The sequence below is a fragment of the Drosophila innubila genome, chromosome X, assembly GCF_004354385.1.
Source record: "Drosophila innubila isolate TH190305 chromosome X, UK_Dinn_1.0, whole genome shotgun sequence".
In the NCBI taxonomy this organism is placed as follows: domain Eukaryota; kingdom Metazoa; phylum Arthropoda; class Insecta; order Diptera; family Drosophilidae; genus Drosophila; species Drosophila innubila.
Window position 1 is genome coordinate 2,185,555 of NC_047626.1, and position 12,402 is coordinate 2,197,956.

The 12,402-nt window shown below is 37.8% G+C and overlaps 3 protein-coding genes across 4 annotated transcripts; 1 reads left to right on the plus strand and 2 right to left on the minus strand.

Annotated features, from left to right (window-relative positions):
• Window positions 1-385: 385 nt before the first annotated feature.
• Window positions 386-2,175, minus strand: LOC117791298. The gene is made up of 2 exons (XM_034631010.1): window positions 2,158-2,175; window positions 386-2,088 (listed from the first exon to the last, which is right to left on the minus strand). Exon 2 carries the CDS (start codon window positions 2,057-2,059, stop codon window positions 440-442), a length of 1,620 nt encoding a protein of 539 aa, XP_034486901.1. The 5' UTR covers window positions 2,060-2,088; window positions 2,158-2,175; the 3' UTR covers window positions 386-439.
• Window positions 2,176-2,718: 543 nt separating this feature from the next.
• Window positions 2,719-6,873, plus strand: LOC117793889 (DNA replication licensing factor Mcm3). The gene is made up of 3 exons (XM_034634327.1): window positions 2,719-4,127; window positions 5,535-5,768; window positions 5,829-6,873. Exons 1-3 carry the CDS (start codon window positions 2,769-2,771, stop codon window positions 6,690-6,692), a joined length of 2,457 nt encoding a protein of 818 aa, XP_034490218.1. The 5' UTR covers window positions 2,719-2,768; the 3' UTR covers window positions 6,693-6,873.
• Window positions 6,874-7,997: 1,124 nt separating this feature from the next.
• On the minus strand, window positions 7,998-12,058 carry LOC117793849 (protein DENND6B). 2 transcript variants are annotated; one of them, XM_034634274.1, is made up of 3 exons: window positions 10,703-12,058; window positions 8,441-9,253; window positions 7,998-8,402 (listed from the first exon to the last, which is right to left on the minus strand). In XM_034634274.1, the coding sequence occupies exons 1-2, from the start codon at window positions 11,897-11,899 to the stop codon at window positions 8,483-8,485; spliced, it is 1,968 nt and encodes a 655-aa protein (XP_034490165.1). In that variant the 5' UTR covers window positions 11,900-12,058; the 3' UTR covers window positions 7,998-8,402; window positions 8,441-8,482. The 2 variants fall into 2 exon arrangements, with proteins under 2 accessions (XP_034490165.1, XP_034490164.1); XM_034634273.1 differs by having other exon boundaries at window positions 7,998-9,253.
• Window positions 12,059-12,402: the final 344 nt, after the last annotated feature.

Here is a 12,402-nt window from a genome sequence, read left to right on the forward strand (position 1 = left end):
TTACCAGTCTAAATAACCCTTTAACTTATTAATATGTTATCGAAGAGACCGGTCACACATAATCTTGCAAAAATATTTGTATTTTTTTAAATGGATTTTTATTTTATTTCTTATTCTTGTTCTTTAAACAACTTAAAGAAAAGAAAAACAATTTTCATTAAAAAAAAATATTTTAAGAATTAAATAAAAAAAACAGTAACTGAATTCTTATTTTGTCAAGACACTTTCTGGACTTACTGTACGGCTATTATTTTTTAATACTGAATAAAGAAAGTAATAACTTATCGTAAAAGTATATAATTCATATATTCATTCATATATATATATATATATATATATATATATATATATATTAAACATGTGGTTTGCAAATTTGGCAAATAAATTCAAAATGGATTATGATTGTTTTAATCTCAAAATTTAGAGTTTCCCGATAATATTAGTACACTACATTAATTATATTCCTGTCAGCCACATCCGCATTTAATAGTATTAATTTATTGACTTTGGTGCCGACCATAGACAGTTTAATAGGAAGCGGACGATTATTTTGATTATCTTGTAGATGAAAAATAATATCATGAATAAACTTATTGGTGAGTTGCAAACAATTCTTCAAATTTAACACCTGCAGTTTGGGACAGGCAAGGATCAGTCGAAGTACACCATTATCCGTGATTTTTGAATATTGGTTGATATCGATTTCTGTTAAATCTTGCAAGTTAAATAATGCCTCCAATCCACTATCGGTGATCGTATTGTTGAGTGGCAAAATCAAAGTTCGCAGTGCGCTCAGCTTTCCAATCTCAAAAAGGATCTCGGCATTAATATTGTTTCCATACAATGCGTCTATTTGAAAATGTTCCAACTGCTTGGACTTATGCTTCACCAGCCATTTCATAAGCATTGGAGGAATTTCATTTTCAAAATCAGGCATAAACAACTTAAGTTTCCTCAGGCTTGGTAGCCTTGCAATGTGATAATAATCATCAATCTCGTAGTCGGTGCAGGTAATGGAGAGAGTCTCCAAAGATTCACAGTACTTTTCGTTGATAAGCCGCTCAAAGCACGGAGATTCGAGAACAAAGCTTTCTATGTACAATTCCTTAAGCTGCGGTAGCTTTCCAAATATTTTAAGCAACAATTCCGGGTGTCGTCTCATTTCGCATTCATCTAGAGTCAGCGACTCAATAGACTGTGGTAAATAATTCAAACTCTTTACAGTCATCATTCGATTTCCTGAAAGATCCAGTTTCTTAAGCTGATTTAAATGTTCGATCGCTTGCAGATCGTCATTTCTTAGATTGCAGCGAAATAATCTCAGATTTTGAAGACTATTTAGATTGGCAAACATTTTCAAACTTGATATAATGTTACCAATGATCATCAGTGACTGTAAATTAGTGCAATGCTTTCCAAGATATTTGCACACAATGTCGCAGTGCTGTTCTGGTATATTTCCTTCGATTTGCATTACATTACGTCCGGAAAGTTTAAAAAAATCACGCACTTTCCATGCAGTCATTTCTTCAAATATTTCAAAATCGATAGATTTGTCCAACATCGGCGACATTTCCTCATAAATGTATCGGAAACGATAACAGGTACGAGCAAATTGAATGCGATCAGATTGATCAGATAATTCTCGGAATATATGCTCTAGGCAATAATCGTTCAGTTTCATAATGTCAGAATTTTTCTCATTGGAATTCACATTATCCGGTTTATCCGGCAATTTCTCGGCATCTGGTTGATGCCAAGTATAACATGGTTGAACTGTTATACGGCATCTCTTGACATATTGAAACTTTCTCTCCAATGCTTCGGCAGCATGACGAGGATTCTTAAAAATAACGTAGCCATTTCGAGTCCTATTATTGATGGAAAACAGATGTAATTTTTCAATGCATCCAAACATCTCGAAATGATCTTGGAGCTGTTGCTTATTCAGGCTCTCTTTGATATTGGTTAGAAAGAGATTCTTCACCAACACATGATCCTCCGTGTAGGCCAATTGCTCTTTGAAGTAATATTTTACTCCAGACGCCGGCGCAGTCATTGTACGGTTCTCTTTGGTCGTAATCTAAGCTGCGATTAAATGAATTTAAATAATTAGTAAGTTAGTATGTGTACTTTAAGCAATAAGAGAATCATCACCTCCTTTTATTGTTTATTTTAGAATCAGGTATGTTCTAAACCAGCGGTGGGCACGTGTATCGAATTGTTATCGATGACAGTGCTGCCATAAGTCATTAAGAAAAACAGAATACACGGATCTCGAAAAAATTACAAAAAATTTAAAATAAATTTGTTAAATACAAAATTTTTAAATTAAAGTAATATTAAAAAGCACATCTTTTAAATTAACATAAAAACATATTATCTTGTCCAAAGCTTACATATTTTTTCCTGCGATTTTAAGAATGTACATGTGTTGGAATTTCAGAATAATGTTACAATTTATTTTTATTGTTGGTAGCGAAAATATTTAGATCTAAATTAAATTTTTAATACTTTTCAAGAAACGTTTGTTTTAACCAAAAAAGAGCCAATTCTAATAAAAAGTGCCATTGGCGCCAACTAAAAACGCCAAATGTGGCATAAGTGTATGGCAGCACTGTATGGCAGCATTGATAAACCGATTTTGTTTTGTTTATTATCGTTGCAGCCCTGTCGATTGTCATTTCCCGCCAAAAATTGCAATTGCTAGCGGCGTGCAAATTGTTAGCTTGTTGTTTTCTGTTTCATTGTTGAATTATTGTTTGAAAATGGCACACGACGCAGAGCAGTACATAAAGGATATACAACGCGAGTATGTGGACTTTCTGGACGACGAGGAGGACCAGGGCATCTATGCGGGTCATGTGAAGGACATGATAGCGGAGCAGAGCAAGCGTTTAATTGTCAACATCAACGATCTGAAGCGAAAGAATCAACAACGCGCCTTGGGACTCTTAAGTAATGCCTCCGATGAGCAGCTGGCATTTGGACGTGCCCTCAAGGAGTACGTGTCCACAGTGGAGCCCAGCTATGCCAAACAGCATGAGGATTTCTTTGTGGGATTCGAGGGTTGCTTTGGCAATCGTCATGTGACGCCGCGCTCCCTCACCTCCATCTATCTGGGCAATCTGGTGTGTGTGGAGGGCATTGTGACCAAGGTATCACTCATACATCCCAAGGTGGTGCGGAGTGTGCATTATTGTCCGGCTACTAAGAAGGTGCTGGAGCGTAAATACACCGATCTCACCTCGTTTGAGGCGGTGCCATCGAGTGCTGTGTACCCCACCAAGGATGATGATGGCAATCTGCTGGAAACGGAATTCGGGCTGTCTGTTTACAAGGATCATCAGCGTTTAACCATACAGGAGATGCCGGAAAAGGCGCCAGCCGGACAATTGCCACGTGCCGTGGACATCATATGCGATGATGATCTGGTGGATCGCTGCAAGCCGGGAGATCGTGTCCAGATTGTGGGCAACTATCGCTGTCTGCCCAATCGACATGGTGGCTACACATCCGGCACCTTTCGCACCGTCTTGCTGGCCAACAACATCTCGCTGCTGAGCAAGGAGAGCAATCTGGATATCTCCAGGGAGGACATTATGTTGTGCAAGAAGCTCGCCAAGAACAATGACATCTTTGAGCTGCTAAGCAAGAGTCTGGCTCCATCTATACATGGTCATACCTATGTGAAGCAGGCGATTCTCTGTCTGCTCCTGGGAGGCGTGGAGAAGCTTCTGCCGAATGGCACTCGACTCCGTGGCGATATCAATGTCCTGCTCATCGGTGATCCCTCGGTGGCCAAGTCCCAGCTGCTGCGCTATGTGCTCAATACGGCGCCCAGAGCCATACCCACTACGGGAAGGGGTTCCAGCGGAGTGGGTCTTACGGCTGCGGTTACGACGGATCAGGATACGGGTGAGAGGCGGTTGGAGGCGGGTGCCATGGTCTTGGCGGATCGTGGCGTCGTCTGCATCGATGAGTTCGACAAGATGAGCGACATTGATCGCACAGCGATCCACGAGGTCATGGAACAGGGACGAGTCACCATCTCCAAGGCGGGCATCCATGCCTCCCTCAATGCCCGCTGCTCCGTACTGGCAGCCGCCAATCCCGTCTACGGACGTGTAAGTTCAACCAGCAATCCATTATGTATATATCCGCCAGATCGGGAAAAGTGTTAAAAAGTCCGTCTTTTCCTATTGCAATTAATCTCTCAGTTTTGAAGCAATCCTGATGAAATTTGACACAGCTTCGTCTTTTGGCTGCAGGCAGCACATATATCGAAATCAATAAGATCGGAGCATTATTTCTTATAGCTTCCATAGGAGCGATCGAAACAAAATGATCCTTTAGCATGAAAAACTTTGTTGTCTTTTGAGATATCTCAACAAAACTCACAGATTTTGTGTTTGGCACTGTCTTATACATTCTGACCAAGTTTAGTTTAAATCAGTCCACTAAATCATATAGCTGCCATATAAACGATCTTTTGAAAATACATATTTACTTTAAAAAAGATTGTAGTTTTTCAGATATTTCTACAAAACTCACAGATTTTGTGTTTAGTAGTGTCCTATACATTCTTACCAAATTTTGCTTAAATCGGATCACTATATCATATCATATATCCATTAGTATAAAAATCTGTCTCTTGTTTTTACAATATCTCAACAAAAACCAAAGATTGTCTATTTGGTATTGTTTTATACATTCTCACCAAGTTTAATTTAATTTGGATCACTATATCATATAGCTGCCATATAAACGATTTTTTGAAAATGGTCGTTTAGTAAGAACAACTTTTTTATTTTTTACAATATTTCAAAAAAAACTCACATATTTTAAGTTTGTTACTGTCTTTTACATTCTCACCAAATTTGGTTCAAATCGGATCCCTATATCATATAGCTTTCATATAAAAGATTTTTCAAAAATCAATATTTTCTATGAAAAACTTTCTTGTTTCCTGAGAGATCTTAACAAAACTCACAAAATTTGGCATTTGGACTCGTCTTAAATATTTCAATAAAATTTGACTTAAATCGGTTTGCTATTTCATAAAGTTGTCATAGGAACAATCAGTTAAATATTGAATACACTTTACAAGAGCATCAAATCTTAATTCTGCCTCTAATAAACTTTATTTTCATGCTTAATCCAATACAATTTTAATTTAATCTTAATCCTGCCTATAATAAACTTTATTTTCTTTCGTAATCCAATTAAATTTTAATTAAATCTTAATCCTGCCTGTAATAAACTTTATTTTCTTGCTTAATCCAATCAATTTTTAATCGAATCTTTATCCTGCCTGTAATAAATTTTATTTTCTTGCTTAATCCAAGTATATTTTAATTAAATCTTAATCCTGCCTATAATAAACTTTATTTTCATGCTTAATCCAATCAAGCTTTAATCAAATCTTAATCCTGCTTATAATAAACTTTATTTTCTTGCTTAATCCAATCAAGTTTTAATCGAATCTTAATCCTGCCTGTAATAAACTTTATTTTCTTGCTTAATCCTTTCAGTATGATCAATACAAGACACCCATGGAGAATATTGGACTGCAGGATTCGCTTTTGTCGCGTTTCGATTTGCTGTTCGTGATGTTGGATGTGATTGACAGCGATGTGGATCAGATGATATCGGATCATGTGGTCCGAATGCATCGCTATCGCAATCCCAAGGAGGCCGACGGTGAACCACTCACCATGGGCAGCTCCTATGCGGATTCACTGGCCTTTGTGTCCAACACGGAGCAGGTAAATGAATCCACCAATAAAATCCAAATCAGACAATTAATATTTTACTCTTAAATGCAGAAAAAGGACACCGAATTGTATGAGAAATATGATGCGCTGTTGCATGGCAAATCCCGCAAGCGTCATGAGAAGATTCTGTCCGTGGAATTTATGCGTAAATACATACACATTGCCAAGTGCATGAAGCCCAAGCTGACGGAGCAGGCTTGCGAGGCCATTGCCAATGAGTATTCCCGTCTGCGTTCCCAGGAGGCTGTCGAATCGGATGTGGCAAGGACTCAACCGATTACGGCCCGTACGCTGGAGACACTTATACGTCTGTCGACCGCACACGCACGTGCTCGCATGTCCAAGACGGTGGCCATGGAGGATGCCCATGCGGCCATTGAGCTGGTGCAGTTTGCCTACTTCAAGAAGGTGCTGGAAAAGGAGCGCGGCAGCAAGCGGCGTCGCCAGGGCGCCTCCTCGGATGAGGAGGAGGAGGATCATCAAAATGCTGAGACTCCGGCTTCACCATCACGTCGCAGCAAGCGTACACGCATCGAACCGTCTACCAATGCTGGCCTGGACAGTGATGAGGAGATTGAGACACCACAACCGGATGCGGGCGATCTGACACGCCGTGAGACGCGTCGTTCCTTGCCGGCCAGCGCCATAACTGCCTCCGAGAGTCAAACCAGCTCGGAAGCCATCACAACAACAGCTGCCACCATCACAGAGGATCGTCTGGGCGTCTTTAAGAATGGCCTGCAACGTCTGTTCCGCGAGGCACGGGAACAAAGTCTGCCCCTGCATCGCATCACGGCGGAAATCAATGCGAACAATCCGGAGCCATTTGCCGCCGGAGAAATTGATGCCGCCATGCATCGCATGACCGAGGACAATCAGATAATGCTCGCCGATGACATTGTCTTTCTTATCTAATCCTAACTGTAATCGCATTCGCATCTTATCTCAACATTTCCACATTTCCATCATACTCGTATTATTATTGCCCATCGCAACTTACGTACAAAACTATTACCATGTTTATGCATTAAGTTCCATTTCATTTTTTTGTTTACTTCATATTTATAATAAATAATAAAAATAATTTGCAACTCCACTGCTGTCTCTAATCTCTAAATTAATTGATTATGCACAGTTTAATGGGTTCTTTTTTCTCTATAAGCATAACTAAAGCCGGGGAATAACAACGGAACCGTTAACCGAAACTAACCGTTTAATTTTTTAATGTCAAAACTGAAACCGTAATTGAAATGAATTCTTAGTCAAGAACCGAATACCGAAACGTTTTCACCGCTACAATTATGAAATTTGCCAGCTCAAAAAGTTGACCAACTTCCAACTGTCATAACTTGATTAAAACTAAACCGATTTTCAAGCGGAATGTCATTTTAATTATGATTTGGCCTCTTAATTTATTCTGCATTTAAAATTATTTAATTTTTTTACAAAAATTATTTCCCTCTGGATCATGGATTTGATGCTAAGGGTCCCCCCTTTGGAATTTTAAAAATCAATAATTTTAAATCCCAAGTTTTCACTTTTAATCAACTCCTTATATCATAATAAGTATAAAACAACACGTTAAATTTAATTCTGAGACCTTTCACTTTCTTGTCAAAAATCATATGAAATTGTACAAAAATTTTGACTTGTAAAGTTGTTAGATCCAAAGTCGGACTAACTTCAATCATCCATAACTTTATGAAAACTGAACCGATTTTCAAGAGGAATGTCATTTTTCTCATAATTTGGCTTCTAAATTGATTCTGCATTTAAATTTTTTTTATCAAAAAAAATTTTAAATTTTTTCGACCCTAAGCATGAATGATTGAATGAAAGATGATTAAATTTTCCATACTTACTCTTTGACATTTTTTCTAAAGCTTTGATCTCTCATAACTTTATTAAAAATTAACCGATTTTCAAGCGAAATGTCATTTTGATCATGATTTGGTCTCTAAATTCATTCTGCATTTAAATATAATGAACTTTGTTAAAAAAATTATTTCTCTCTAGATCTTGAATTTTCGAAAATTCAAAATTTTAAATCTCAAGCTTTCATCGTAATAATTGGGTAAACTCATGACTGAACTATTTGAATTAAAAAAAAGGGTACAATTTTAACTCCAATTTTTTTCCTTGACAGTGCGTGTAAATAAAACAAATGTAATTAATTTAATTTACGTTTACTTGAGAAATTCACATAAAACATTCGACATTAACATCAATTATCTTGTTTTTTTTTTATATGTTTTGTATATTACAATAGGAATATATAAATTTGTATAGCCTTGTGAAATGGACACACAAAGACCGGACAATTTTTGAACATGATAATGTGACTAAAATTGTACTTAATGTATATACATTTTTGTTGAATTTTGGAAAACATTGTGGATATGGTTTATTTTGTACACAAATCTATTAAGGCTTACATGCTAAAATATGTAATAAGTAATAAGGAAAAAGAAACAACATGTATTTTGGATAAACATCTAATTAGAATTTGCGGAGTTTCTATTCCTTATAAGTTTCTCTTCTATTTGTGACTTGGTTAACTGCCTGGCAATCAAACATTAAATATCATATACAATTTTTTGAACTATAAAATATATAACTGAACATGGAGGGGGGTGGGGGGAATGGGATTGTTAAGGGGGTTAAGGGGTAGGGAGGTAAATTTAGCTAATAAAGTGCACAAACGATCAAAGATTCACAACATTCTTGAGATCGGATGGCAGCAATCCCTTCATGCACTCAATCTGTGCCCGTATCTGACGCTGTGTGCTGCTCGTAATCCCCTCCAGCTCTGTCTTATCACTGTAGAGATTCAGTTTTTGTTTCAACTTGAGTATCATATCAATTATTTCCACCTCCTGCTTATCGTGGGCCCAATGCTCCAGATTCGCCTGCGATAGCGCCTGCAATTGCAAATCCTGCAGTGTTAATTGCAGTTCGCGATGCCGGGATTCGTACCAGCCCCGGAAATTCGGGGATTTAATGAAGCGTCTGTAGAGACCCTTCCAGTCACCCTTGAGCGGTGATGTTAGCTGTGGTCCCGCCGTCTCCAGTGTGGCCAAAAAATCATCCAGCTTGAACGAGCTGGCATTGGGCGCCGATTTGAATGGACTTATATCCTTTTGGAGCGGCATTAACGATGCCATATAACGCTCCAGCGGTATCATAAAACTCTGCGTCAATTCCAGCAAATAGCGCCGGATTAGAGCGGTCTGCACATGTTCCGGTCGTTTCGTTTTCATGCCCAGCAGCACCTTTTTAATTAGCGTCTTGTCCTTCTTCAGATACGGCTTGTACTTGGTGTGCAGTCCCGCCGTCGAACTGTCGCCCGCTGCCGTCAGACTGCCATTCAGAATGTTGTGATTGTTGGAAATCGGTTGTTGCAACTTCACCACGTTGCCATTCCGCGAACTCTTCTGCAGCTGCAGCAATTCCTGCTGCTGTTGCTGCATGTTTTTCTGCAAGTGTAAGATATACACAAATTAATTAATAATTATAACACTCAGTCATCATTATATTTCATATTAATTAACTATAAATACATTGTACAGGCCAAGCCGCTTAAGCTACAAGTTTGAAATTTTAGCACAACACAGATATGACAAATGCATCGTGAAATAAGACGGCGTTTTGGTAAATTCGACCTGCAAGTGCGTTAAATTCAAGGGTAAATCTCACATAAATATTAAATATGTTTTTAAAAATATTTACTATATTAAATATATAAATATAATCTTATTTATTAAATATACTACATTTTTCGAAGAGTTTAAAGGATAATTTCAAAAGTTTATTTTGTGTTTGGACTTTAAACATTTTATTGGTTTGAAATATTCAATATATTTTTATGCTTTCTTTTAAATTTAATTTAATGACAATTGTATCGTGAGATAAGACGGCGTTTTGGAAAATTTGACCTGCATGTGCGTTAAATTCGAGGGTAAAGCTCACGTAAATATTAAATATATTTTCATAAATATTTACTATATTTAATATATAATTATAATCTTGTTTATTAAATATACTACATTTTTCGAAGAGTTTAGAGGATAATTTTAAAAGTTCTATTTGTGTTTCGATTTTAAACATTTTATAGGTTTGAATTATTCAATATATTTTTATGCTTTTTTATTTTTTTAATTTAAATTTGCTTTCTTTCGGGTGGTTTAGGTTTATAAGTATTGAAACTGTAAGATAATGTTTGATATATCCTATTATACCGAAAACAGGATAAACTTTATTATATGACAAAATTTTACTTTAACTTATATTTTAAAATCAAAAAAATGTAGAAATTTAGAAAGAAAAAAATCTTTGAGATCGAAAAGTTTAGAGTTATTTAAAAAAAAAAACAATATTCAAATGTAAAATCAAAACTAGCTTGAAAAATGTGATTATACATTTAAATCAGCGGTGGGCAAGGAATTTGCAATCGTGAGCACTACAACAACATCTACAACAAACACAACTTCTGAAGTCATAAATTAAAGCGAAATGAACACATTTATGACTCTGTGCGTCGTGACAAAAAATCTGTGTGGTTGTTGTTGGTTTTGACAAACCAAAACAATTATACACTAAAAGAAGTTCTTATTAATTTTATTTGCAAGTTGAACGCTTATTATGTGGTAAAAATCAAAACGCATCAAAACCAACTTTACTTTTTCACACAGTGTACAAGACGCTGCCGAAGTCATAAATCTTAATTGAATTTGATGCTTGATTAAACCGAAACTAACCGTTAAAAATGAATACAATGAATGTTACCAACCGGTTACATCGGTTTATGGGTTTAATTTATGGTTAACAATTTCAATTATTATTATTATTATTTATTTATTTGTTATTATTAAAAAAATTTTTATTTAATGTTAAATTTCTGGCAATAGTTGGTAAAGGGATCTCACCTGATTATCCACCAGACGCAGCATGTGCGGCCAATCCTTGAGCAGCTTGACGAAGAAGGGATTCGTGACGCCCAGGATGACGGCGGGAATACTGCGATTGGGATTCTCCTGGGTGAACTCCTTGAACTCGCTGTCGTGTATGGTGAAATAGGGACGCGACTCGGCGCAGTATTCCAGTGGAGCGATGACAGCGACCAGAGCCTGCACCATGTGGGAGCAATCGGCCGGAGAGGTGCCAACGACAACAATCGGTTCCGCCGTGATGACCAGCTCCCACAGCGTATACAGATGATCCATGACAAAGCTGAGACTGCGAAACAGCTCCACCTCATGCACCGAGGCCAGCACCTTGACGGCTGTGGGTGAATCCCCGCCACAACTAGCCCCCGTAATCTCCGCCAGCTGCTGTCCGGCTGTGACGCCGTGCAGCTTGCGACTGCTGCTTGTGGCTTTGGGTATGCAGATCTGATAGTTGCAGTCGAGCAGCGGCAACTGCAGCGTCTGTCCCACCATCAGATTGGGCCACCTGGTATTGATCTGCTCGCAGGCCTGACGCAACACCTGATCACCCAGCTCGAAATACTTGGGTGCCAGCTGGCCCAGCACATCGTAGTACAGGTTGAAGAACGGCAGACGTGTGATGATGATTAAACTCTTTTGAAAATAACCGCGCGGCAAATTCGCATCACGTTTCTGTCGGAAATAAACAAATCCCCAATAGTGACTGCTATCCGAACGCATTGCAGGTGCACACAGTCCATTATAGTAATCCAAGGAGGCAGGATTCGTTGTTGTTGTTGTGTTTGTTGCTGGGATGGCACGCAAACGCATATGGAACTTGGTGTCGCCCATGCAACCGGAATTGGAGTCCGGAAATGCCATATAGCAAATGTTGCTCACCTCCTGTTCGCTGGGCATCAATTCCGGCGGATAAACATACTCCAGTGCCTGGCCCAGATTCAAGTCGAACGTTACAACACATAAACAATGCACCCATTGTGACAAACGAATCCATTCATCTGGCGATTCATTCGAATCGCTTCCTTTTGTTGTTGTTGACATTGTTGACATTGTTGACATCGTTGTCGTTGTTGTTGATGTTGTTGTGTTGATTTTCATTGCCTCGTCCGCTTTCGCATTTGTTGTTGTTGCTCCATCTGCAGATGGCTGCTCCCGCAGTTTCGTGTCCATATTCATGTTTTGTAAATCTCCACAGTTGTTATTGTTGTTGCTTTAACGCTGCATGGGATAACTGCTTAAATATTAACTTTCACTTCCAATGTTAATATTATTTATTTGTGCTTGTCTCGCCAGTGTTGCCATCCAATTGAATTTTCAATTACCACCAGTGCTGCCATACAATTACATTTTCAATTATTATTATTATTGTGTTTGGCTGGAAAATATCTGAAAAATAGCTGCAATTGCGATGCAAAATAGCTAAAGAAAAGTAGCCAATTTTTTTTTAGCATCAGCAGAGCACTGGCCAATATTTGACCGTTAAAGATAGCCAAATTTAAAAATATCCGATAGAAACAGCTTCTTCATCAATACATGATCCTCCGTGTAGGCCAAATCCTCTTTAAAGTAATATATTTCTTCAGACGACATTGTACAGTTATCTTTCGTTGATAAACTAATTACGTCCCATTGCAAGATTAAAGCAATTTTATTATTAAGTAAATAAGTTAAGATCAGGC